We start from the raw sequence: 27,722 nt of genomic DNA on the forward strand, positions 1-27,722 counted from the left end.
CTGAAATCTGGGAGCAGCGAAAAGATTATTTGGCAGCAACACCGTCTGCAACAGTGGATTCCTCTTGCTCAATCTTAGTGCATAGTTCTTAGGGAACTTTTTTATTTTATCCAGATCTACTTCCAACCTCACAGCATATGTTAAAACCTCTTAGAAACAGTTACAAGAAACAGAGGCAGAGAAAGTTCTTGTATATTTTATCTGAAATGAGAAAGGAATTCCATGTTTGTCTTGTATGGGGTCTCTACAACTACTTTAGGAGATCAGGACTTCTGCTAGCAGAACCAGTTGGATTCAGAAACATCCATCATAAGAACTGGGTTGAAATCAAGAACAGCCCAGTTCTATGCATCCCTTCTTTCTTCTTTAGTGCACTGCACAAGGGAGTTCATCACCACCACAATGGAAACATTTCCAAGAGAAACAGAGAAATCTATGCATATGATTGGAGACACAGTTTTCCCCCAGCAGATGCAACAGCTCTCCTATTCATTTTGTAATATACTCTGTGGTATGGTACTGATCAGCATTCCTGTGAAAGTCCTGTCAACACTCTTTGTGCTTATGTGTTAAAACTGTAACTAGTTTTAATGCAACTCTCTCTAACCAATACAGCAGCAAAAAGAAGGCTTGAGATCTGAGAACTGGAGTGCAGAAGTATGGAAGTTTTGCCTGTATGTTTTTGTTTTAAACCAATTACGATATATCATTAAGAACATTTATTTGGTCAACAAAGAATTCCATACAAAATACCAGATTTCTGACAAAATCCAACAAAAACAAGAGCTAAGACAAATGCAGGGCTGTAATTCAGAACACGCCTCCCTCGTGTGTCAAGCCTAAGTTATTCATATTAATCATATCCATAACAAGTCTTGAACACCGGGGGATTTTAATTTCAGTGTTTAACTCATCTCTTCACATCTAATGAGGAGTGAGGGAGGTAGAACTGAACTCAAAATGCTGATTTACAAAAACATGGTAACTACTAGGAAAAAACAAAGTCTCCAAACTGCACCTCAGATTTGGTTTGGTTCAGCTGACTGTAGCAGAGAACACCAGACACAATGGGCATGAGAAGTTAATTTGTGACATTCTCTGCTGTGATAAAAGGCACACAAATGTCAGTCACATCTAAAACAGTGTGCTGTTCCCTTGCTCTGCCATGGTAATAGTGCTTAACTCAAACTACAGATCTTCAGCACACAGTGGTATGTAACAGCAGTGCTTCACAGTTAAAGACTGATATATCTTCCTTCAAGCTTCAAACCAATAAGGTGTTTTTATTAGAATGACAAAAATAATTGTTGGCATTTGCCCAAAAAGCATTTTGTCCTCTTAAGGATCTCTTTTGCTGGACAGATCTATAATAGACAGGGCCACATCAAGTTTCTCCCCCAAACTCCCCACCTCCTTCATTAAAACATCTTCCTATCTAATTTTATGTTAGAGTTGAACTCCTGCCAGATAAGTATCAGTCTTGAAGAAAAGCTTCCTGCTTTATTATATGCATTTGAAAAAAGAATTCAAATGGCCAAGCTACAGTAATTTGATATGTTGTGTCTTGGCCAGTGGGCTCCTGGCTCTCAAAGGAAAAAAAGAAGAAAATCAAAAGATTAGGAGACACAACACTTCAAGCTGTGTTGCATTAAGCTGGATCCAAACGCTGCTATATTAAAAAAGATATAAAGAGATATAAAAAAGATATAAAGACTAAAGAATACTTAGTCTTAGAAACTAAGACTACTTAGTTTCCTAAATGGAAAGAGCTGACAATTTGTACAGTCCTTTTCATTTTGTAATTGCTGTTAATTTTTTCCAGTTCATTAGGTATAGATGTTGTCATATTTCTCACCTGCATGGTCAAGGCAGGCTGACATCAAATGAGTGAAACAGACTTCAGACAGTTAAATTACTGTCCCCCCCTTTTACTAATTGGCAATGATATGTACGTAAATGAATTCTGACCATCACAACAGGTGATGTTAAAGGAACATAGGGCAAAAAAATCACTTTGTCTTTGCTGGATCCTGCCCTAAAACCCATCAAAAAATGACATGAACAGTTGATGCTTCCAGCAGTACAGCTTGAGGCAACTGTCCCTACAGCTCTGTGCCAAGTCAGAGCACAGTCCAGGTACTCACAGCTTGAGGGGAATAATAGGCCAGTATTTGGGCTGTTTTTTGTCACAATTTCTATCAAAGATAAGCTGCATGGCAGTCTCCATAGCTAGGATTTTGGCAGCTTCATCACCGTACAATTTCTCCATTTCCGCCATTCTTCTCGCCCCAGGTCTTTCTGCAGGCGGCTCCACAGAACGCTTCATGTTTCTGTAAAGGTCTTGATCAGCCTCCACGTACATTTCTTGTTGCTCAGCTTCCAGTTGCTGCTGTCTCCCTAGACAACAGAAACACAAGACACGTAAGTCATCCAATCATATTTTATTTTGACTTCTAAAATATTACACATTCAAATCTGTGGTGAGTCTAGACAGCCCAGATCCACTCGTTTAGGTTGCTGCTAACTTCTTCAAGGGAAGATGATCCTGGAAAACACAGAAAACTTTCCTATTGGTAATAAAAAGTAGTAACTAGTGTTGCTTCAGTTCTTCCCTAATGTACACAAGTCCTGAAAAGAAAAAAAAAAACTGTAAGAGTTGGTTTCCAAAGTAATTACTTAGCAGCTGAGATAACAAAACAATGCATAGGACAGTGCAACTTTAGCTGAACCACAGCCAAGAGAAAATGTAATCAGTTACTACTCTCTGAAAATGAACAAACCGGTCTGTCATGTGAGTGTCAGCCATCAAATGTATCCAATGAAATGCAGCTGTAAGCACTGTTCAGACAAACTAGCCAACCTCATCCATTTTGCACGACCTGCAAAGTTCAAAACTGACAGCCTTACTGTCATTGCTTTAAAGACAAGACAAAACAACAGCTAATGTATATCCCTGCACCACATCTTTTAGAGAGGATTCAGAACAGTTCAGAGAGGTGAAACGCTTGGACCAATCTGCCAAAAATCCTCTTTAGTAAGCCCAATTTTGAAGCAAGAAATTGGTTTGCATACATAAGGATACCCTCACTTCATGAGTGCTTCTCTGATGGAATAAACAATGCTCTAGGCAGTTAAAACACAGCATGTGCAGGACTCCTCTCTCATGGGGGACATTCATACATGATGAAAAAAATCACTTGGGAGGGACTGAACTTCTTCACCTACCAATAACAAATGATGGTTTCTAAAACTGCATCACAGGAATGGTTATTCACTGTTAATGTGAACACTTTTTTAAAACAAGCAGATGAGAGGGACTGAGTTCACTGGTCAGGATGCATTAATCACATACAGGACATACTTCTCATGTTCGGTGCTACGGACCCCTTCTCTCCTTCCTCAGAGAGTGAACTTAGCTTCTACCAAACACACGACATCTGCAAACCCTAACCCAAAGCTAAGTATCCTGACATATCCTTGTCAAACATCTGCAGTTTATTGTTACACTGCAAAGCCCTGTATGCAGCAGCCAACTGACTGTCAGACTTAATAAAAGAATTATCCTCTGTACCTCATTCACAGAAAATAGGTATTTTCAACAGTGTAAGAAGAAACTTCAATGCTGGCATCTGCTCGTCAAGAGAGGGACAGGGAAAGCTTCTGTCCTGCCATTTCCACCATTCTCTGTTGATAGAGGCAGGACAGCAGAGCTTGAGGGGCTATCAGAATCATTGAATCATAGAAGTTGGAAGGGATCTCTGCAAACCACTGAGCTAACCACCCCCCTGCAATCTACTCCAAAGAGATGCTTCAATTTCAGTGCTTCTTCTTTAAGGGTACATCCCCAGAGCGTGCTGCATTGCCAGAACTCAAGAGGAAACATACATTAGAGGTTCACATGCATTTCTGGAAGAGTCAGATTTACTTGGTGTGAGGCCATTTCAACCAGAGGTCTTAATTAAAACTACTGACACCACCCACAGAGGGCCCAGCATCATGAGAACAGCTTAGAGCTCAGGTGGCACAGGTCACTTAGATTGAATGGAAGCAAACTTTGTGGGACACCCGGCTGCCCACAACTAGGTAACATGCTTAGAGGACAAACCTGCTGCAAATTATGCAACTCACATTGCATATTCCTTGACAAAGCATGACAATCTATGCTGAAAAAACATCTCCTGCTGCAGGTTATAAAGCAAAACTCTGGCAGGGCAATGAACTGAACCCGCATTTGTTGACTCCTGGGTCACAAAGACAATTCCTTCTACTTCTGTACTGTCCATGGGAATTACTCATTACTTCTATAGCTGCATGCTAGAAACAGCTGCTTCCTCACATGCCTGAGAACATCTCTGATAGTTCGCTGCACACAGTAACACTTAAAAGTTAATTTCTCTGGAGATATATAATGAATCCTTCTCTTTGGAAATTAAATATATTTCTAGCAGAAGCTTTATGATGTATGAGTAGATTACAGTTTAGTGTGCATCAATCTCTATTTGAAGCACAGAATGGCTCATAAACCCACAGATCCTGACGTTAACAATCAAAATAATAATATAAATTATAATTCTATTCTCTGAATTACCTAATGAACCTCTGAAGCATACATTTTACATTACGCTTTACTAGTTGTACATAATGCCATTAACTTCCCACCCTAACTAACTATTCCACAGCAACTGGCCAGAAAATTCCCTGAGCGACAATATTACACAGTCCTAGATCTAAGAAAGAGAGACTGGGCATGGGCAGTGGACAGAAGTCTGCTCCCCCCAGCTTTTAACTGCAGAGGCTGAATTTGAGCACAGAATACGGTAGCTGTTGCCAGTAATGCCACTGCAGTTGCATGGAAGATGTAGTTTCCCATCGCTTATTTGTGGAGTGGTACCACTGTGAGAAGTGTCAGCAGCGGCACCAATTGGTACCACGGCACCATTTGGTACCATGGTAATTGTGTAAAGAGAAGCCATGGAATAAAATGGGGACTAGTAGGCTACTGCTTTTACCAAAGCAGTTATTTCCAGCCAAATATTGAGATAAGAAAGAAGTTTTGTCCTGTTGAGAAGCATACTAATTACCTCTGGTGGACAGGGAAACAGAACTCCCCTTACTTGCACTCAGTCTGGGTTCTGTTACCTCCAAAATTACTTCAAAAACAATACAACTTGTGCTACATCTGCAGCTACTGTCTCATCAAAAAGACGACAATAAGCCTCTGATAATGGAAAAAAAACTCAAAACAATATAACTGTAAGCTGTTTATAGCAATAATAGGGAAGAATCTCTGTGAAGAAAGCACCAAACATTCGTCTACAAATTAGACAGCAAGGTTTATTAAAAAGCTAATTCTCAGCCCACAGCAATGAAGTTCCCAGCTCATTTTCAAATCTGAGCTCCACACTCCAAATTTGTCACAGTGCTGTCAAGCAATAAATGTGAAACAATTTTTTCTTTTTCTTTTTTTTTTTTTTTTTAAACACAATTCTGAGCAGTTTCTCCTTCACTTCACACATGCTGAAAAAACAAAAAAAAAAAAACAAAAAAAAAAAATCAAAAACCCCCAAAAGCCAGAGCTTTCCTTTATAGCATTCAGTTGCAACTTCTGGCAAGCTTTACTTCCCCCTGTTGTGAAAAAGCATTTTGCAAACGGTCAAAAGGCAGGCACAGCACAGCAGCAGCGTTTGGTTGCTATACCAAGGATAAGAACTGCTGACGTTTTCTTGACTGGCAGTTCTGTTTGTTCCCAAACATTCCCCTCTCCCTCAAAGCGATTTTCAGAAGTAACTTATCCTTTCTAAGTCCACTTCTGCGAAGCCATAGCTAATAACTGGCCAAAAGCAGTTCAGACACCTTTTTCCAAGCGCATTAAGTAGTTTTTTCTTCACCTTTCAGGAACACCAAGATCTCTACCCAAGTCATACTGCATTCTGGGACATCATCAATTATTCTAGGTCTTTTAAAAGAAGTTTCTTTTCCTCCCACTTTTTCTTGCCTGCTATGGATATCCGCTTTTAATTTTGGATATACTAGGTGGTGAAAGAAATGTGAATGAATGCAGGCGATGACCTTCGTACTCAGAGGCTGCCAAAAGCAGGATAAACAGTAAAAACATCTTGGCTATTCACTGCATTTGTGGCTTCATATGCACACAATTTTGCATGCTTTCTGTGGAACTGTGACCAAAGCTCTTCAAGATGTAAGCAATTTTCCCTATAGGCTCTCAGAAACTCAGAGGTCTTGTTCCTCCTATTTTATAACAAGGTCATACACTGTTAAGTCTGATCCACGTTGTTCTTCTTTGCTCTTAGTATTCTGGGAGAAGATTAAGAAGCAATCAAAAAACAACTATGGAATTCATCCTTTTCTTATTAGAAAAAAAAAAAGGAAAAAAACAAAAAAAGAAAAAAGGACAAAACAAAAATCTCGAAACCAAAATGCAAGAAAATTCCCTTATTTGGAGACAAGTCTTCATGAAGAGATTTTTCCACACAAAGAGAAGATGAAAGCAGGGCCAGTAATTATCTATGCTGAATTTTCATTGAAGGCAGTGAAAAATTCACACCCAGCATCCTATGGCATCTTGTACCATTTTTAGCTCTTCGTATTGATACACTCAGCCCTTTGCTTGCTGCAGCCCAGTGATCACACACAAGCTGACAGCACTTCTCACAAGGCAGCTCTCTCTGTCCCCACTTCTCTGGGTGCACATCATCTGCAGCTGGCTGTGCTACGGGATGCTGACCTGCACCATGGCAGCTACGCCATGACACCAAGGCCTTGCTTGCCCTATATGGCACACAGCCTCCACTGACTTTTGGTTTCTTGCCTATCTAGCACATTACTCTTGAAGGAATTATTTCACTTTTCCCAGTCTCAGTTCTGCTTTTTCTTTTCCATGCTTTCAGATCAACCTATACCCCTATACCCCTGTTCACATATTCGTCTGCTTACTTCAAGTGATTAATGATTTTGTTATGCTGCATGTGCACTTTCTGAGCTTTCTCATCCTGTCTTAAATGCTACCTGAGCTGAGCCTGAGCAGCCCACGCTAACAGCGTTTAAAACGCTTCCCTTTCCTACTGTTTAAAGACTCCTAGTTCCCTGCCTTTGAATGCCACTTCCCACAAGCCTATCTGCTGTGTTAAATATTCTGCCCACACAGGCTTCTCAATGCAAAATGCCAGGTTCTTCAGCTCCCCCAGAAAACTAAACAGCTCTACAGTGAAGTTACACTGTTTCTCTGAAGTGATAGCATCAGACCATTTTATTATGCCAGTACTTGTATAAACCAGGCATACCATATAGAAAACCCTAATCTGTACCTAAAGGAATTCTAACAAAATAAGGATTTCAATTTAAGAATTTGCCAACAGGATACTCAAGGATCTTAATTTTTCCAGAGCTATCGTGAAAGCTGGCGTCTCAATCATTATCACTCTTTATCAGGTGCAAGGCTTTATGGAGCAAGAGTTTCTATAGGTGGGAACATTAAAGATCCAAGTAATCACAATCTTACTACACCAGCAGTGTAACTTACACAGTTAAATCATGTTGTTGGCTTGAAAACACCATTCTGGAATAAAGATGACTTTTTGGGGTAAGTAACTGCCTACAATGATAAGCTCTCCGTCACCACAATGACAACCACTGTGGAAGAGAGTTACCACAAATGCCAAAGGTGTTAAAAACCCACACACCTATACTGACATCTTTTCCATCCGCTAGTTGAGAAGGGAAGGAGTCAAAAGAAATTGAATATTTCACCCCGTGTATCTACAAGCAATGCAATATTCTCCAGAAAAAAAAGAAAAAGGAAAGAAAATGTTCTGTTACAGGCTTTGAAGTAAGAGCAGATGTGACTCCTTGGCAGGCTGAAACTGTGGTTCCACAGACATTCTTTTCTCGGCTACAAAACCAGCTTATGCAGCTCTTTCTTCTATCTTCCTCCCCTTAGCTGCGTGTTCCAGCTCCCAAGCCCCTCAAAGACGCTGGTATAACTGTCCCAGGGGCACTACTTTGCATCCCACAAAAAACAGTTATATTTAATCTTGGTACACTTTAGTGTCTTGGCACCATGAGCTGAACTAAAGTGGCAGCATGGAAGCAGAAGTGAATGGGCTGGGAAGAAAAACAACCTAACCTGGCTTTGGTACTAAGAAATGTTCGCTGAACCACAGTCTGACTGAAAACTTAGTGGTAAAAGCAGGAAATAGTTTGAGAAACATGAGTGTCTAAGAAAGATGCAGTAGCAACAGGCTGTCAGAGCAGACAGGAAACAGATTTTGCAAATCTAAAGTACTCAGTTTGATTGTTTCTTTATTATAACATACTTTTACAAATTTCAAAGATGAAACTCCTGTAGAAACAGGGCAAGATCACTTACTAAGACAACAAGCGACTAGATGTTATCTTTGAAACCAAGATGAAAACGTAGCCAGGAAGCAAGGTTAGAATCACGGCGTTCTACTCCCTGGTTTGCTACTGAATAGTATTTACCACTCCTGATAATTATCCACATCATGCTTCAGTGTAATTACTCTACAAAAGGAGCCTAATGCTTTCCTACCTGATAATTATGAAGATTTAATTATCTCACACAAGTTTGAATTTTTGGGGGTAAGTAACTGGATAAAAGCTGCACAGTTAACTGGAGATTAAAAAAGCTGATTTCTGTTCCACAAATAGGATTAAAAACTAAGAAGGGCTGTCTTGTAGTCTACAGAACAAACTGCCCAAGCTCCTAGACAGAAACAATACAAGCCTTCATGTCCACGTTTACACTAGCAGTAGGCTACACCGGTTACCATCCAGCTAAATGACCATTAACTTTTGTTTTATTTCCTCCTACCACCTTCCACAACAAAACCCTTAAGAAGGGATATTTTCATACTCCACCAGAAAATGAATTGAAGAAAACCCATGAACATGAATCAACCAGCTGGCTCCATGGAACCCCAAGAGGAAGCCCTCTCTAGAAAGTGGAATGCTCTGAATGCAGCTCTGCATCAGATATGTGTGCATCTGATAGCCAGAGAGCACAAAACACACAGGCACACCCAAGGTAACCAACCAGAGCACTGTATCACGCAAACCAGAGATACTAAAGCATCCCAACTGTACATTTGCACCATCTGAAAGAATCAAAAAGCTGGGAGGGTGCTGACCACCATGCAGAAATTAATACAGGACCAGGCACTGGCAGCTGCCTCCAGTACGGATCAAGCCTACAGAAATAAGATTAAATACAGACCAGCTGACTCTGCACTCCCATCCCCCAAACAACTCCAATCTGTCGTTGATGGCAACAGTGCTGACGCCAGACAAAGACACCAGTGCTAGAGTAAACAGAAGGATTACTTAAATCTATATATAACTGTATCCATATATACACACAGCCATACATGGCACAGCCAGAGTAGATTGAACAAAGAAATACACAAAATTAGAAGTGCTTCTTTAAAAGCAAACCAAAACAGTGAGGAACCGTGAGTTTCACTAACGGCTTTCTATGTGTCCTAAATAGAAAGTAGGCACACGCACTGGAAAGACAGTATTTTGTGATGTATAGTGCTCAACAGCCAAATAAAACTGAATGTTTGGGGCTTCCATGGGAACAAAAAGGAGTAGCCTGTACGAATCTTCTAAAATAAACATGTACATTAGAATTTCAATTAAATTTCCTCCTTGATTCTAGCCACAGATTATACTGTGGAATTCAAGCTTGTTCTGTTATGATATGGCAAAGCAACTCAGTAAGATACGCAGGGAAATCTGCTAAGCTACCAAAGCAAAGACTTTTGAAAGCAACCTGTGCCCACATCACCAACTTTTTGAAAGAGCACGGTCAGCCTATGAACAGAACTTTCAGTTAACCAGCAGGTCCAGAAGTCAGTGTCACTGCAGCCATGAGGAACTTACAGTCACCAATCCAGATAAAATTAATCTCAGAAGGAAATGTACATTTTTTTCCATGCTGCTAGTATAAAAAACACAAATCCCTACAGTGTGTTGCCTGACCAATAATTCTGTAAGAAACATCTGGAACTAAAGAAATCAGCACATAAAACTTACAAAAGAAAGGGCCGAGGGGTTACTTCGGAAATTAACTTTCCTTCTGAGTTCCTCATTGCTACCATGCTAACAAAACACATAACAAATTAGGACTTCAAAGCCACCACAATAGTTTAAGAGCAATGCCAGGATGCATACAAACAAAACACAAAATAAATGCTTAGTTCAGTTTCTAAACTTGCCTTTCACCTAGCATCGTATCATTGCTCTAGCAAATTAAATTAGATTTACTTAAATGCACAAGGTTAAATTGTTGTGCCTAGTATGGAAAAACACAACAGTAATAAGATGAAAATATGCCAGAGAAAACCTGCAGACGTGTGCCTATCATACCTTCTACAAAAGGGAAATGTTTGACACTACAAGTAGTTCAAGAGCCCCTTGCTGGAGCAGAGGTCTAAGCACTGTCTCCTTTCAAAAAGGCAGCTTTCAGCATCCTGGTTTCTACAAAGTTATTAATACTCATCAAGTAGGAGCTTCATGTCTCCCTTCTGTGACTTCTCTGAGCAGTCTGGTCTCATGGTTGGTGACCCTGCTCTGCACATAGCAGGAGGGTTGAAACTAGATGACCGTTGTGGTCCTTTTCAACCTAGGCCATTCTGATTCTATGACTTCATTGGTGCAATTCCCACATGAAAGAAGCACTGAAGAGACTTGAAGAAGGGAAGATTTCACATGAGGAGAGCCATCAGTAAAATCCTAAGGGAGAAAGAAAGACCCAGGGAACTACCGTCCAGTGAGCCTCACTTCTGTGCTTGTGGGAGGACCATGGAACAGATCTTCCTAGAAGATACGTTAAGGCACGTGAGGGATGAGCAGGTGACCCAACACCTCCAGCGTGGCTTCACCAAGGGAAGGTTGTGCCTGACCAATCTGGTGGCCTTCTGTGATGGAGTGATGTCAGTGGTGGACAAAGAGAAGGCAACTGATGTCATCTACCTGGACTTGTGCAAGGCCTTTGACATGGTCCCTTACCACACTCTTATCTTTACATTAGAGAGACTTGAAAGGTGGAATATTCAGTGGATAATGAATTGGTTGGAAGGCCACAGAGCGAGGGCTGTGGTGAATGGCATTATGTCACTACATCCAGGTGGAGGCCAGTAATGAGCCAGGGGTCTGTCTTGGGACCGGTGCTCTTCCACAGCTTCATCAACGACATCAATGATGGGCTCGAGCGCACCCTCAACAACTTTGCTGATGACACCAAACTGAGTGGTGCAGTTGACATAGTAGAAGGAAGAGATGCCATCCAGCGGAACACTGACAAATCCAAAGGTGGGCCCATGTGAACCTAATGTGATCAGCATAGCAAAGTGCAAGGTTTTGCACGTAGGTTGGAGTCATCCCAAATACGTATACAAACTGAGAGAAGATCAGTGATCACCAGCTTTACCTACTGAGAAAAAGAAAGATCAGAAAAAGCAGATACTTCTCCTCACACTCCACCAAAGCCAGCCACATAATTTGCTAACTGCCACCTCAGCACTTCCTCCTCCAACACATTACCCACAATGACATCCTCTGGACCTGGATCAGGCAAGGTCTAACATGCTCTCAGGAAGCCTACGTTCCTTTGCAACGTTTCCCAAATTTACACGTGAATATAGAGTTGATTTTTAAAGCAACAACTGCAGCTTCAGCAGCTACAAATGAAATTAAACCCAAGAGACTCTTACTCAGCTAAATGTGAACAGTAACAATCACCAGTATACCACCTATGGTGCTTATTTCATACATGATTTCAGTAAAAATACCCACTTAAAATTTATTCTTCATTTTACACTGTCTCTGTCATTTCAATGTATAGCAGAACAGTGTTTTGACAGCTTAGAATGTCTTCAAAAATACCAAGGGAAAGCTCTGACATCCAGATAAACAGGTTTTTGTATTTGGAAGCAAACAACAACTGTAACTGATGAACAGCTGGATCAATCCATGCTGAGCACTTCATATGCTAGCAGTACAACTTTTTTTTAGTGTGTTGACACATCAACAAACTTCTCTGTGTTCCTGAGAGACAGGTAAGTGCCACTGTGCCCCTATATGGCTGAGAAGGAAACATTATTACTTTGGATATGATGCTAAATTCCATCCATTTTGATAGCTCTTGTGTATCCAGTCCCAAATGACATCGTGTCCAAGGCCATGGTGGAACTCTATAAAGGGCACCCAACTCTAAAACCAGTAGCCCAAAAGCCTCTGTATCTCTCAATTTTGAGCATGCAAGGAGGTAAGTTTCTACAAGAGTCATGCAGTAGGAAGTCCTTCAACTCTCAGTTTCTGTCCATGCAGCACCCACAGCCCCTAATTACAGTGGGCAAGAATTTCATCTGGAAGCTTCTGATAAAACTGAGGAACCATGAAAGGTGTTGAAAAGCAAATGGGTCCTCTGAAGTTTTGGCTTTAGCAACATCACATTAAAACTTGCAGAGCTAAGTTATGTCTCCAAGCAAATCCATACAAGACGTTTGCTTTCTAAGAGAGTGATCTAAAATTTTAATGGCTTGAGAAGTATTGTTGCACCATACTGTTGTAGACTCTGAGCAGATTTTGGAAATAAAGAGCGTAAAAAATGCACACCGTGGTTACATTCATTTCTACCTTGGTCTCCTTTAAAACACATTCACTCAAGTACCATAAACCTTAAAAGTTTAATTGTTCATGCTACAGCAGCTCCCCTAAGCAGACACAAAAAAGACTGGGTTAGAAAATACTTAATTCATAGCCACTGCCCAATCACAGGGTTGTGAGCCCTACATTAAAGATGGATGAATTCAGATTTATCATCACAAAACTGAGTCAGAGCTCTTTCCTAATTGAACGCATTTAGAGGTCTACAAATGCCACATGTGGCACTCAGACAGAATCACTAATCCAGGAATTTTAAGGGCAATAGAGAAGTGCATAACAGACTGCCTGAGTCCAGTGACCAGCAGCAAATGGCTTTTACACCACCTCCCTAGAGCTATCAGCATGATCTCACCTGCTCTTTTCCACAGCAGCTGCAGCTGCTCTTGCAGGCTCCCCTACAGGGACAGAGAATGAAGAGAAGACTAGGGGGAACCCCACAGAGCAGCTGCAGATGCTTATGGCATAAGCAAGCAGACAGACATGACTTCAGAAAATTATCCAGGACCAGTTCCCAGTTTAAGTAGATTTTGTGCATTCACCCAGCAAACCTTCTGAAAGTTGTTCTTGCTCTAACAGAAGACTGGGAAGGGATTCCTTGGGGTCTGCAGGGTGGCTCTTCACCTGAGCTTCATGGAGCCCAGGTACATCACTGCAGTATACCTTCATGCTTTGGAAACTGCATGGACATAAAACAGGAGATGACACTCTGCTTGTCTAAAAATGAATTGCCAATTTCTTGTAAAGAGAAAGTTCTAATAGCTGACCTATCAGAGCTACAGAAGAGACCCACATACACAACTGCAAACTATTGAGTAGTTTTCACTGCATCTTTCTGAGACCACCAACAATCAATATTTACCAACAGCAGACCTAGCATGCAGATGGTAAGGGGCGAGGCAGCTGAGAGAAGCAATGATGTCTGTCCCATGCATCTTACCCTCACATCCTCAAGAAAAAACTCCATTCAGGAGGAATTTTATTACAGCAGCAATTTACAAAGGGCAGCAACAACACAAAGTTGCCAGACTTCACCGATTCACAAATAAGACATTTTATTAAGAATAAGAGCTCTCTGAGAGAAAAGGAGTTGGAATTTTGCACTCATTCAGTAAAGTTGTCAATAGGATGTATGCAGGGGTGACATCTAACTTCAGTACTAAATAAAAGGCCTGGAATGAACAACTCTTCTCAGATCACACTGTTTATTCTTCTGTCACTTAAGGCTTTCACTTCTTGCTAAAGTACTCAATATCTCTCATAAACGTGAACATATTGAGCCTCTCAACAAGCCACCTGAGGTATGTGTTATCTCCCCTGTACTAATGGAGACAGAAAAATAAAGGGTGAGATTTTAACCATAGGTTTCCAAAGTTTAATATGTATTTTCACTCTGAGACAGCTTTTGAAGCATTCTTCACTTCCATCAAACGAAAGAAAAAAAATGGAGACACCAGCCACCTCAACAGTCCTCTTAAAGCAATGCCTACATTGCAATTACACTGAACCAGACAAGCTGCTTCCCTCATACCCCTAGAAATAGCCTGCTGCACCTCAAAACCTGTAACCCACAGCGTGCTTGGGCAGAACAAGCGCAGCGCAGCCATGGGCAGACAAAGCTGCAGGCTCCAGCCCCAGCTCCCCTGAGCGCCCAGGCTGCATGCTTGAAGCATGGTTTACAACACTCCTGGTCGTGATAGCTAGAGCATCCCAGCAGCAAAACGACTGCACACTTGGCCTTTGCTTGTACACTTTAAGAGGATGTCAAAAAGTCTCAGCCTGATGCACAAAACAAATAAGAGCAACTTCAGATATTGTAACTCCTAGCTCCATATATGAACCTCACAAAATCCTCCTGACTGAGCAACAGAGGAAAATCATTTCTGACTGTATCTGGTCCAGTGATGCAGGAAGCACACAGACACCTTGTCTCTCTGTTCCACTAAAAGTTTTAGCAACGTAACAGCCACCAGTTGCAAAAGACACGCTGGATTAGTGGGAAAAAAAATCATAGGTCCACACAACAAGACCCAAGGCCATTTTCTTGACTATCTCTAGGAACGACATTCTCTAGGAATAACTGTGTTCCCAAGCTGATACTCTTACTACACTGTTCATCTTTTCCCTCACGAAATGGATATAAAGCTGTGCCCAACTCTGTTCTGCAAATGCAATTCAGAACCTTCTTTGTTTCTTTGCAAGTACAGATTACCTTTCAGTGCTGAGGTGATGAAAAACAGTGGAACTTTGTTTCTGCAGCAAGGAGGCATTCTTCTGCCACTGATTACCAAATAATAACAACCTCTCTGTTGGCTGCACCAGCTCTTGCACTTGAGAAGACCCTGCTGCTACATGATAAAAGGTTCAACCATTAAGAAGAGATATTCCTCCTTCCATTAAATAAAAAAAAAAAAAAACACCCCATTCCTCAAAAACATACCTCAAGCACCCACATATATTGTGGAGAAACTCTATTTCACAAGTGCTTCTCAGAAACTTCAGCAATCCAGTTTACAAACACAGTGGTAAAAATTTATATGATGGCAAGACTGACAAGTCAAGGAGTCAAGCAGACATTTATAGATCACCATGCACACTGTTTTAGCAGTCCAGGGCAGGGAAAAAGACGCAAAAAGATTCTGGTCATCTAGAGGAGAACTACTAGAGTCTATCAGAGCAAAATGAGTAACAGAGAGAAAAATCTATTTCTTTCATTTTTGGTAAAGCATGGTAACAAACATGAGCATAAAAGCCTTTATTTTCCACAGTACAAAGACTTAAAACAAAACCAAAAACTTCATAGATCTGGTATTATTCAGACAAGTTTATAACACATGGAAAATTCCATTAGTCCCTTGTCACGGAAGAGGCAATGGCCACTGTCATCTTCTTCTGAAACCCAAAGGAAAAAAACCTACAAATTGCAGATTTGAAACAAACATCTTCATTCAGCATTTCCTTTCAATCTGTTTTTTTTTTTTTTTTTTTAAAAAAAAAAAAGGGTTTTCCATCTGGCACAAAAATTTTAAGTTGAGACAACATTATTTTGGGAACAGCTGGAGGGTCTATGCGGGCAATACAAACAGGCTTTAATGGAAAAAAAGAGTTGCAGCATTAACAACTGACAGACCATTATCCTACAGTAATGAACTGACACGACAGCACTTCCCTTTGCTTTTGTTTTTAAATAAAAGACACTTTCATTGCCTGCTGGCTGCTACAGAATGGTTCTCAATGTATTTGCAATGTCATATTTGCTCAATTACGGCAGTCATCTTGCATGTAAAAAGGGAACAAAGAAATACTGCGTAACAACAAACCACATTTCAAAGGCTAAATTTGGAAGTGCAATAAATAAAATACATTAATTAGACAATTCACTGAATCGTTAGGCTCGTGAATCTTACTTTCTTGCTTTTGCCCCTTCAAGTCTTGCAAACATAAGAAGACAATGCATTCAGCCCCTCATATCTAGGACACCTGGAGAATGAAGTACACTACCTAGCTCTGACAGGTGTCATAACTCAGAACAATGATTTCATGCTTTTTAACAGCCTCAGTGAAGACCTAAGCACTACTAAAAAACATCCCCAGGAAGCACAGGGAACTGGAATCATCAGTTAAGATGAAGAACAAAACCCCTTAGAACAGATACACTAAATAATTGCGATTGCAGGTAAACAACTGAAAAGAAATCAAAACTGCCTGTAAGGAATTTTAACCAAGTGCACAGGATATCTAGAATATGGAATAAATTTGTGGTGCATTAATGTCTGAGCTCATACAGACTCAGCAGAACCCTGCTCACAATTACTTTGGGGCATTCCAGGAACACATAACTTGACTGCAACACATGATGAGAATATAAAAACTATGAGGAATTTGATATGAATTCAAAGACAAAAAAAAGGTTGTTTGTGAACAACTGTATCCCTGCTAAGCGTTAAATCATGCAGCAAGACTTAGAGCTTGCCAGTTTTGAAGGCTTTACCATACAAGTCAGCCAGCAACTGAACAAAAATTGCTGAAGAATAGGCATACTCTTCTAAGTCTGTGCTGGGTACTGATAACTGAACTCAACCTGAAGTTCTTTTCTGTGGCTAGTTTAAAACAATAGCTTCCTTCTCTTTGAAACTCTCCTTTTTGCAATTAGAATTAAGACTTGTATTTTTACCTCCCAGACACATGCCTTTCCCACCTAAATCTCAGGCCTATTTAAGTCTTTCAAATGAAGTTCGCAAGACTCTCTTCTAATGTCTGTGACCCCTGTTACCTCTAGTGGACTCTTCAACAGGCACTAGAAGTGAGAGTCTGATAATTTCAGTCTATTTGACAACTGCTCCTCATGAGGATGAGACATGGGTCATGGCTGAGAACCAGCTGTATTTAACTTGGTAAATCAAAGCTCTCATCACTCACACGTCCAAATAGCTGCATTAAGTCTGTGTACTACTTCCTAATTTTGCAGGTCTTGAAAAACAGAATAATGGTGGTCATCCACTACAAAAATAAACCAATTCTCCAAGTTCTATACCTGTATAACTCTCCTGTAGGAGCCCAAATTCCCTATCTGGCCCATTGCTCCTCTCCCATGTGTCTCACACTTCAGCAAGCTGCCCATAACCATATATCAAACTCATGCACAGCACTCATTTCAAAAGAAGAGCGAGCCAGATGTTTGTTTGCAAACGCATATCAAGGTGGAGGGTTCAAAGGCTGTGAACTCCACCTGCAGCCACTTATTCACATCAGAGAAAGGAAACTCAAGACACAGCCTTCCCTTAACATTCTCTGACAGCTGGCTTATCCTTCACCTGATTGCCAAGGTCTCTACTGATATTCTCCTTTGACATGCCCAGTTTAGGGAAAATTTAAAATTCTCACCTAACACTACCAGTGGCTCTCCCAGGGATGGATGCCTAAACTTCAGGTGTAGCTGAGCTTTATAATGCCTACGTTCCTCTAAAGATCTGTTCCTAAGGTAGTGAGACAGCCCACGACATACAGTTTGGGATTAAAATGAAAAGCTATCAGAGGGGAAAGTAGTAAGCATGGGTTTCCTTTGTGCATTTGTATTGTCTCTGTTTTCTTGAGTATCAATACAGAACTATAGGGATTCCTCGGCACAGTATGAAAGATAGAACATGGCAGTGGAACGGACTGCACCTTAATGAGCTTCTAAATTTCATTTCATTTTGTTCTGAAAAGACACCCAGGAAAACGAATAACACTACTTCACTGTGTGATACTGCCTTGAACAATCTCACATCAGCTCATTACCATACAGTGAGGGAAACAAAGATTCTCTCCTCCTCCTGCTACTTCTGCTACACAAGAAACTTCAACAGAACAGAAAAAAACATTTTACTTTTTTCTCCCTCCTGCAAGAAAAAAAAATATTTCTTAACAAGCTTATACTATATTCTTAATTATTCGTAAAATTAGCATTTAGATAGCAGCAGTCACCTAAGAGTTCTGTAACACTTTTATATTTTAATTAAATCTAGTGCTTGTTTACTTTTTCATGCCTTGAATAATTACATACAAGTATTACCCTCGCTTTATCATACCACAAAGAAACTTCAAATGACAAGAAACTGACACTTGCAGTAGCTCAAGGCCAGATTCTGCTTAACTTTGGACTAAGATATGGAACACTATCCCTGAAGAAAGTGAAGTCACACTTACCCATAAATAGGCTAGTATATGGCACAGAGCAGAAACCTAAGTATTCCAAAAGGCTCCAAGTATCTCCGTGGTGGAAGGAACAGAAGTCAAACCTGCATTCTGAGCCACAAGCCTTTTCCTGATTCACCTGCTCATCATAAAGGATATTTTTCATATTTTTAGCAAGAGCAGGCACTGAGGGGTCAGGAATAGACTGAACAGCTATACCAAGGTCACATAGGTTTTCCGTGATAAACAGTATCTGTAAGCCCAGATTTCCCCATTTCCAGGACTGTATAACCAAGATGTTATAATCACAATATAATTGTGTATAATCAATAGATATCAAGATGTTATAATTGCAATATAATCAAGAGAGTAAGGCAAAGCAGACAACGATAACAAAAAGAGAATAAGTAGAAGAGCTTACCCTTTGGTTGAGCTCACCAGAAGACACCAAAAGAGGGGATCTCCAGAAGAGATCCTTCCCCTCTGGTAGCCAGCTCTTAAATAGGTCCAGGAGGGGTGGAGCCTGGCTCCACCCCTTCCGGCAGCACAGGTGAATTGCCTTCAGCTGTGCTCCTCTGGCTGACTCAAGGCTCACCTCAGGTGATTAATCAGAGGTTCAGGCCGTGACTCAGCAGTTCCCATACACAGGACACCACTTTAATCACTCACACACCTTTAAACACCATTAATCATAAAGATAAAAAAATATCAAAGAAAGTACTGCATTTTCTAGAATTAGCCAAGCATCTTAAAGTACCCTGTCCCTCACTAAAGGAATGTTTCAGAAGAAGATGTCAAGCTGACACTGAAAAAAAAAAAACAGAGAGAAAGGGCTAGCACATCACACACTACCACTTGAGCTCTTTGGCTCACATTCCTTTCCTAACTACAGGAACAGTGCACCATACTGATAAGAAGCACGAAGTTAAAGCTGAGGAGTCTCAGCTCATCGGATACCTCAGATCAAAGGCCTTAGAATAACAAGATTTTTATTTCTCCCTTCCAATCACTGCCTTTATTATCCTTTTCTTTCTTCTAGAATATTTCCCTCTTTTGGTATGCATAGAAAGCTCTATTAAACATTTATTCTGAGTACTTCCTATTTGAGTTAAGGGGAAAAGTTGTTCTCATCATACTACTTTTTAAAAACACATCATTAATCTCTCTGCAGTATTTGTATATGAAATAAATACCAATAAACTTTTTTTTTTTTTAAAAGGAATTTCACAGAAAAAAAGATGATCAAGATCTGAGATAAATACTAAGTCTTTGGCTTACATCCCCTGCCTAATGACTTGGCTCCAGATCAAGATGCAAAATAAAGAGTAACTTCTGGTATAGTATAGAATGAAGAGTACCTCAGGGATGCAGAGACAAGAGAAAGGTCTCGGAATTTTACTGTTGAGTTAGCCAAAGAAAGAACAAAGAAAATGGCTGCTCCATAATACAGAACACACAGAGGTTTACCCCAGGGCTCAGTAGGGTTCATGCAGCGAAGCGGCTCCTCTGGGTTCCCCTCTCAAACATCCAGCACGTTAACTATATTTAACCTTCAGTTTCAAGAACCCCAGAATTTTTAAGAATACTGTCTTCTAGACAAGCAAGTTAGTCTCCTCTCTGCAGTCATAATTCTTTCTCTTTCTCACAGAAAGTGTTTCAAGATTTTTCAAACAGTTGTTTCTAATGAATTGTACTCAACTGTACCCAGTGGTTTTGCTCGATTCAATCTGCTTAGCTTGTCCACCTGCAGTGCCTGTTTCTATAACTGTTACACAACCTGTAAACTCTGCAGCTGTCCATGACTCATTGGCATGGCTACAAAGCACAAGAAAACACCAAACAAGCACAGACTTACGTAGTTCCTCTCGATGCCTCTCTGTTTGGGCAAAAAACTGGCGAAGTTCCTCTGTGATCTCCATGTTACTCAGGTCATATTCAAACTCCCCTTCGGACTCCGAGTCTTCCTCCACTTCAGAGTCTTCCTCCTCCCTGTCATCATCCTCCTTCCCTGGCTGGGCATCCACGTACTGCTGAGCTCTGCCACGTGGGCTATAGTTGGAAAAATGGTTGTGGGTACATGGGGGGTCATCCCCATCCCAATCTGAGTAGCGGCTACTTGGAGAAGCTGCATAAGGAGGCCATGGTACATGATAAAAGCACTCCATGGCTTTCCTGTAGGCCTCCTGGTGTCTGTGCATCCAGCGCACAGCTAAATCATAGTGCTTCCAGTATCTTGCATACATTTTCTGAAAATACCATGGCTCAGCTTCCTCCTGCATCCAAATGGGGGGAATGAGAAAACAAGCAGTAATTGAGAGATAAAACACTGGAAGAATAAGCCCTATGTTTGTACTTTAATCATCGATTGCTCTTTCTGTAAGGAAAAAAAAATCTAAAAGAAAAGGCCAACTGTTAACACAGTACAAATGCATTACACTTTGTTACTCTTACAAGAGATTGTTTTTTTCCATCATCGTATCTACCAAGGAAGAATTCGCAACAGAGAGTTGTAGAGTCCAGGAGGTTTCTTCCACACAAGTGTTTGTACTATTATGGTGGAAGTCAGTGGTTTTCAGGGAAAACACTGTGCAGATGTATTCCACGTTTCCTTTAACCACTCACATGACTTTTAAGAACGGAGTCATTCCAAGGTGTATGCATTACAACCAACACCTGATTTCCAAATCCGCAGGCAGAAAACACAAGAGATTAAAATTCCTCCATGTTAAACAAAGGCATTCATTTTATCCAGTAACATATTTCCTCCATCTGTCTGCCAAAGTAAGTTTCTCAGGAAAGGTCAAATGGCAATTCAGCCAAGTTCATATAGCCATTGTGGCCTTGATCAAAAACAAGTCTGTATTTAGCCAACTTCGAGTTGCCAGCAAATCTCCCTTTTGTACTCGTCAGCAACCAACATGTGAAGGGTAACAAAGTACCACTGATAAAGCGCAGGGAAAAATAATTCTACAGAGGGAAATGTATTGCAACACCACTGTCTCTTGTCCTGCGCCTGATCTCAGTTTCCCTGAAAAAGCTCAGTTTCACTCTGCCCATGTTCCACTAACAACTGAAAAGCCCTGAGCCCTGTCATACAGACCATTTCACCTCTCTCCTCACTCTACTCACAGAGATCAGCAGGTAACAGAGGATCTTAAAAGAAAGCCATAGAGTAGTAACCTAAAATCCAGAACAAATAAAACACAGCTATTCTTCTTCCTGACCCATCTTGATTTCTATAGATCTTTTACCTAGGCAAAACGGAATGCCTGTTAAATAAGACTTTTAATTAAACCACCTTATGGCGAACACTCAATCGATGGCAAGATTAGCCAAAGTTTTCAGAGATGAATGTGACATTTACAACCCTTTATTAGTTTTTTCATTTTATTCTTTTTTAGAGGCATTCAAGAAAAAAAAAATCTGTGTGTGTGTTTTCTTGATCTGCACTGGCACAAATTCCACAGCTTTAAAAGAATGGCCCTCTGGAAAAAAAAATTAAATCCCCAAACAGAACAGAAAAAAAAAGAAGCACTTTCCATTTAATGCTAACAAAGTAAACTAGGTTAATTTCATTTATTTCTCTGTTTTCATTTTCTTTTTGTCAGGTAATAATGCAAATACTGTAGAGCTTGGAGTAATTATTACTCATACCAAAAAACCCCTCAACTATTATGTTCCCCTTCTTTCTACAAAGCTGAGCCCATTACTCCAAAAGAGGTCTATAAATGCTTGCTCTCTTTCTAGGTAACTGCTAAGTGCTTTCAGAATTAAAAGATCCCCAGCCATGAGAGTACATTAAAAAAAAAAAAAAAAAACACCTCACACAATAAAACAAACTTGCATTCCTTAATAACTTCTGATTAAAGCAGCACCCTAGTCGTGAAGGCCTACAAGGCTCAGCAATCCAAATTAAAAGATCAGATAAGTGATCCCTCCCATAAAGTAACAATTCATGGATGTTAAGCTTCATGGCCATTGATTCTCATTTTAGTCCAGTACTGCGTTGCTACAAGACCTATCATATGAGAAGATTTATTCCTAAAACGAGTGGGTGCAAGAGAAGCATCTGCCTTCCATATGGAGTTTTCTCATTCTTAATCATCCAGGGACCTAAAAGCTATGATATACAATGTTTTTTTCATTTATTTATTTATCATTCTTACTTTGCTAAAGAATGTCACAGTGACTCCTCATCCTTCAACAGATGAGAACGTTCTGTTGTCAAATTTGATACATTCACAGGTTACTTACAGAACATTTTATTTTTCCCACTACTTAAAAATCCAGTTTTGAAACATCATGCAGCTTGACAAAAGCAGAGATCTCCGACATTCTATATATTTCCAAAAATGTCAACATGTTCTTTCAAAGCTCAGAAAATATCTTCTTAAATGCTTCCAAAGAGCCCTTGATGACTTTACTCTAAGCTCCGGAATCCAGCTGGTTGACTGGCTCCAGTTGTTAATTTAGGAGAAAGGAAGACAAAAAGCCAGTTCATGGAGACAGGACTGGGACGCTGGTGCACGTCCAAGTACTTTTTATGGCTTTTCTGTTGAAAGTGACCCTTAAAACCCCCCTTTTACATTTGAATTTTAAAAATCCATCTGTTAAAAAAGAAATTACAGAAATGTTTTACACTGGTGTGGAAAGAGGAAGGGAACACTTTAAAGTCTATCTTAGTTCTATGTCTGTGCTTTTTCAGCTGCAGAATAAATGGAAATAAGAGATTTCCTCAAGAAAACAAAAGCTATAAATCTAAGGCAAACGATCAGAGTCCTCTATTTTCCTGTTATGACTCTGGAGCCTCCCCAGGAGTAGACAAATCACTCACTGTTGTAATCTGAATTCTATTTCACAGCCATTTAGATATTTTCACATCTAATTTTTATACGTCTGCATTGACAATTCAATAAAAGTGTTTATATGCATTTTGTGTATAAAATATGACTAAGCAATCGCATTGACAACCATAAAGACTGCTTACCATCTCTTGTGGAGTTTGTTCCATGATCACAGTGAACTAGAAAACAAAATAGCAGAGTTTAATTCATAAAAATATGCATTATGATGGTCACAAGTAATCAACATATTTTTCATTAAACTTGAGTACTATGGCCTATAGGTATTGAATACCTTTTCTCTGTTGCAGCTAGCTGACGTCTCATACTGGTAGTTTTTTAGTAGTCAGTACAAAACTCAGTCCTTAAAATCCTCCCCTACAATACTAAGGTGAACAGGGAGCCACCTACTTCTATACAGCTTAAAACGCTGAGACTGAATGATTTTCCACGTCACTATCTTCCATTTTATCCCACATATCCGTTTTATCTGTTTATACTTGTACAACCTTTATTTTCTAAAGAAAATACAAAGCAAACATCAAACAAATCAAACTGTGTCCTTGCTTTTTAGCAGAACCTGCACAGGGGCATCCATAAAAGTTGCAAGTACCACAAAACGCTTAACCTCCTCTTAATTCCACTTCTGTAAGTCTTCTGATTAACTTAGAGCACACTTATAATTGCATAAAACCCTTTCTTTTGATTTACTGCTCTTTTTCTCCAGACAACCAACCCCATCTCCTGCAAAGGAAACAGACTGACACAGGCTGCAATGATATTTTTGAATGTGAGGAAAAAGAAAGAGGAATATGGGCAATGGGAGAGAAGGAAGAAAAAAGAAAAAAAAAAAAGGGGAAGGGGAGGAAGGGAAAGAGCAAAAGCATGAACAAGATCACTGTAACCACAAGGTTTTCTGCCCAGAGAAGCTGTGGATGCCCCATCCTTGAAGACATTCAAGGCCAGGTTGGATGCAGGCCTGGGCAGCCCAATCAAATGGTTGGTAACCCTGCTCATGGAAGCAGGTTGGAGCTTGATGATCTTCAAGGGCCCTTCCAACTCAAGTAATTCTATGATTCTAAGGCCGGATTTGTATTTGCCATCATTTTCAGTGTGATCTACCAGCATGGAACACTAAGAAATAGTTCAACTTACCTCCCTACCTGACAATCATTTTATTACAACATTAGCTACTTCATCCGCATACCTCCTCCCAGGACTGCCATTCAAAACTTGATGTACATGATGCCTGTGAAAGGTAACAGGCACCCAGCATGCTAAACCACCACTGCTACCCATAAAACATAGTCAAAGGCTCTTCCCAGCAATACTGGAATATAGCCAGGACAGCACTTACTTACAACTGTTGTAGATTTATATCAACATAGAACTGGGATTCTTCACAACGCAGTGAATACAGGACAAAAACCACTTGTGCTCTGTCTCCCATTTAATACTCCTAATTAAACAGCAATTTTTTGCCTCTTAAGACAAAACATACTGAGTGAAAGAATAAGGATGAGCCACATTCAAAGAAAATGCAAATTGTGAAGCTACCACAAGGGCAGATTATTGCCCTTAGTATGGCACACACTAAGCTCAAACCCATAAATCTTCAGTCAGACCACCAAGGTGCCCTCTGTACACAAGCAGTCCATTGCAACCAATGGGTTGACACATAAATAAGTGAAAGGACTGCATCATTAGGCAAACAAAGTGCATGAATTCATTGTATTCCCCCCTGCCTACTTAAAGCAGGAAGGATAAAACCCAGAACTGAGATCACTGAAAAACACTGCAGTGACTTCTAACAAGTGCCATCCCCACCTACACAGAAGACCCATGGGCTATCCTCTGCGCACTTCAAACATCTCATTTCCATGCTACCTCTCATCAGAACTTCTAGCTCCGCTCTCATGACTTAAATGTGTACTTTCTGTCCCTTTCCCATACACATCTGGACACTGTCAAGGTCACTATGTCTTTTCCTTATACTTAAAAATCTAAGCTCATGGCAGCCAACTCTTCAATTTCCAGAAAAAAATTAGGTACATTTCACATTAATTATCCCCCTAATTCCTCCTACATGACAGAAGGTTCTTCGAACTAGCTTCAGCATAAATCGAAATCAGATTCAGAGCTTAATGTAAATGTATTTTTTAAAGCAGTAACCGGTGAAGTTTGATACTTTATTACTAATACACAACACGTATGTGTGCTCTCTAATGGGGAACGGAGAAAGGAGGGAAAAAACCTGGAGAAACTATTCAACTCTATTCAGTTCACCAAATATGAAAGAAATTAATGAAAGAAAGTTTTCTCTTTGCTAAGTTTTACTGCTTCCTTTTCTCAGTTTTAGAATATTTCTTCACAGATAATTAAGTACAGAGGCAACGCGCTTAATCAAAACAGGATTGTTTCTTTATCAGCATCAGGCAAGTAGACATCAATGAAAATAAATATATCTGATCAAAGTAGTGATAGCACTCAATTTGTTTGGAGTCAAATGAAGTTGAGACCAATTGTTGTATTTTAAGACTTGGTAGCACAGTATGGAAGCCAAACCATCTTCTGGTGTGTCAGATACAGTGTGTCACATGGCTGCCATATCAGAGGCTACAGGTACTGCTCAAAAGGCCCATCAATGTAGGATCAAAGACAACTGACTTCATTTAGAACACTGATGATTGGAAAATTAACCAGTCTGTGGTACTAAGATAAGAACACAAGATATTATTAAAGAAAGGTGAACTTCCAAGAAATTCAACAGCGTTCTTCACCAAAACACTAATATAAAGCTTTCCTGAAAAAGTAATCTACATTGCACAAGAAATGCCCAAACAGATAAACACAGGACCACAAACTTTGCCTGTTGCTGCTAATGCTTCTGCTCCTCGAGAAGCATCTTCTCCAAATCAGACCAGAGATCTCCCTAACTCAGTAACTCATTTCTGGCAATGAGTAGCAAGAGATACTCTGAAAAACAGAGTAAGTACATATGCAATGCTCCTATAGTTACATTTGTCACGATTTCAGCAACAGATAGTTCAGAGACTTTTTGAGCTCTGAGATGGTTTTGGCATTCACAGCTAAACTGTCACCTCTGGGAACCCATTTTTCCACATATCCCATGGGTGTAAGTTTAACAATTTAAGGTGTTAAACATCAACCTGCACTCAGTACTTCAACCTCACCTACTTCAAGCTCTTTAAAAATTATCCAAAAGTTTAGTAAGATAAAGCAAGCCATCTATATGAATAGTGTGCATCTTCCGACAATCACCTACTGCCTTTTTTTAAAAAAAAAAAAAACTCACTCTAATGCTTACTTCTAATGCAGAATTACCAGGAGAGTGAACTGTCTGAATAGTGCTTTGATGATATGCCTTAGATTAATACTGGTGCATGATGTTAACTTTAATACCAAAGTGCCCTAGTTACAGTCATGAAGAAATTTCAACTCTGTGACTGCTAAGACAGTTGGCTATACCAGCGTTTCCCTAAAAAGAAAGAAAAAGAGGAACAATTTTCAGCTGCACACACTGCATTCTTCTCTAAGAATGGCCATAGCACAAGATCTGTCTGGGACTTAGGATTCAATCACAGCTGGTCATCATCCAAAGGGAACAAGGTGAAGACTTTGCTATTGCTACAGTGTCTTCACACCAATCTCATACACCAGCAGTGCTAATTCCTGCAAACAGACTGCACAGTAGTCACAATTACAGTAACTGTTGGTTTAACCAACACAGCTGTAAACAAGGCATGCTGATCAAACTTCAGAGTTTCTTATGGCACCTCCTAGCCTAGCAGAGCCTGAGGTGGTAATCCTGTGCTGCTACTAAAGGCAGTAATAGACAGCCAGGACACAAACCCAGAAGCCACGTGGGCCCAAAAGCCGAGGCCAGCTGTGCAACGCAATTATCCGCAGCTCCTGTCAGCTTTTGCTTCACGGACCTCATCGCTTCAGTCATGAGCTTGGAAAAGAACGAAAGTTCATAGGTTTTGGAGCAAAGCCGACTCCCTGTTCTCACATACGCGGTGCCCATACTCTGCTTAGAGCCCTTCAGCTCATCGCCAGCACAAGAAAGACCGGCAGGCCGCGGCCCCGCTAAGCGCGAAGGCCACGGGCTGACAGGAAAGTGCTCCCGTAGCGGTCTGTCTGCAGCACACACGGGGCCGCGCCCCCGAAGCACCAGCGTTTTGTGGAGGAAGCACGAAAGCCTCGACCCCTTAAGCCGATTCGCGTGCGATAATCGCCGTCTGCCTGCTCCCACCGGGCGCCCAAGCTCCGAAAGCACAGCTGACTCCTCACGAACTGCTCGCTCTCCCGCTAACGCCGCTTTCCCCAGCCCGGCCCTCCCGCAGCGTTCCCGGCGTAAGGGAGAGGACTCAGCCGCAGCCTGCGTACCCACCCGGGCAGCCCAAGCAGCCGGCCGCGCGGGGAACCAAGAGGAACCGACCCCGGCGCTCCGTCGCTCCCTTCCGGCACGCACGCAGC

The 27,722-nt window shown here is 40.7% G+C and overlaps 1 protein-coding gene across 1 annotated transcript; it reads right to left on the minus strand.

The window, feature by feature from the left end:
- Positions 1-704: 704 nt before the first annotated feature.
- Positions 705-27,722, minus strand: GEMIN8 (gem nuclear organelle associated protein 8). Its single transcript, XM_042868177.1, has 4 exons — positions 27,637-27,722; positions 23,369-23,404; positions 20,237-20,654; positions 705-2,397 (listed from the first exon to the last, which is right to left on the minus strand). Exons 2-4 carry the CDS (start codon positions 23,390-23,392, stop codon positions 2,141-2,143), a joined length of 699 nt encoding a protein of 232 aa, XP_042724111.1. The 5' UTR covers positions 23,393-23,404; positions 27,637-27,722; the 3' UTR covers positions 705-2,140.

Source organism: Lagopus leucura, unplaced genomic scaffold (assembly GCF_019238085.1).
Source record: "Lagopus leucura isolate 7727_CA_CO unplaced genomic scaffold, USGS_WTPT01 Super-Scaffold_100001, whole genome shotgun sequence".
Taxonomy (NCBI): domain Eukaryota; kingdom Metazoa; phylum Chordata; class Aves; order Galliformes; family Phasianidae; genus Lagopus; species Lagopus leucura.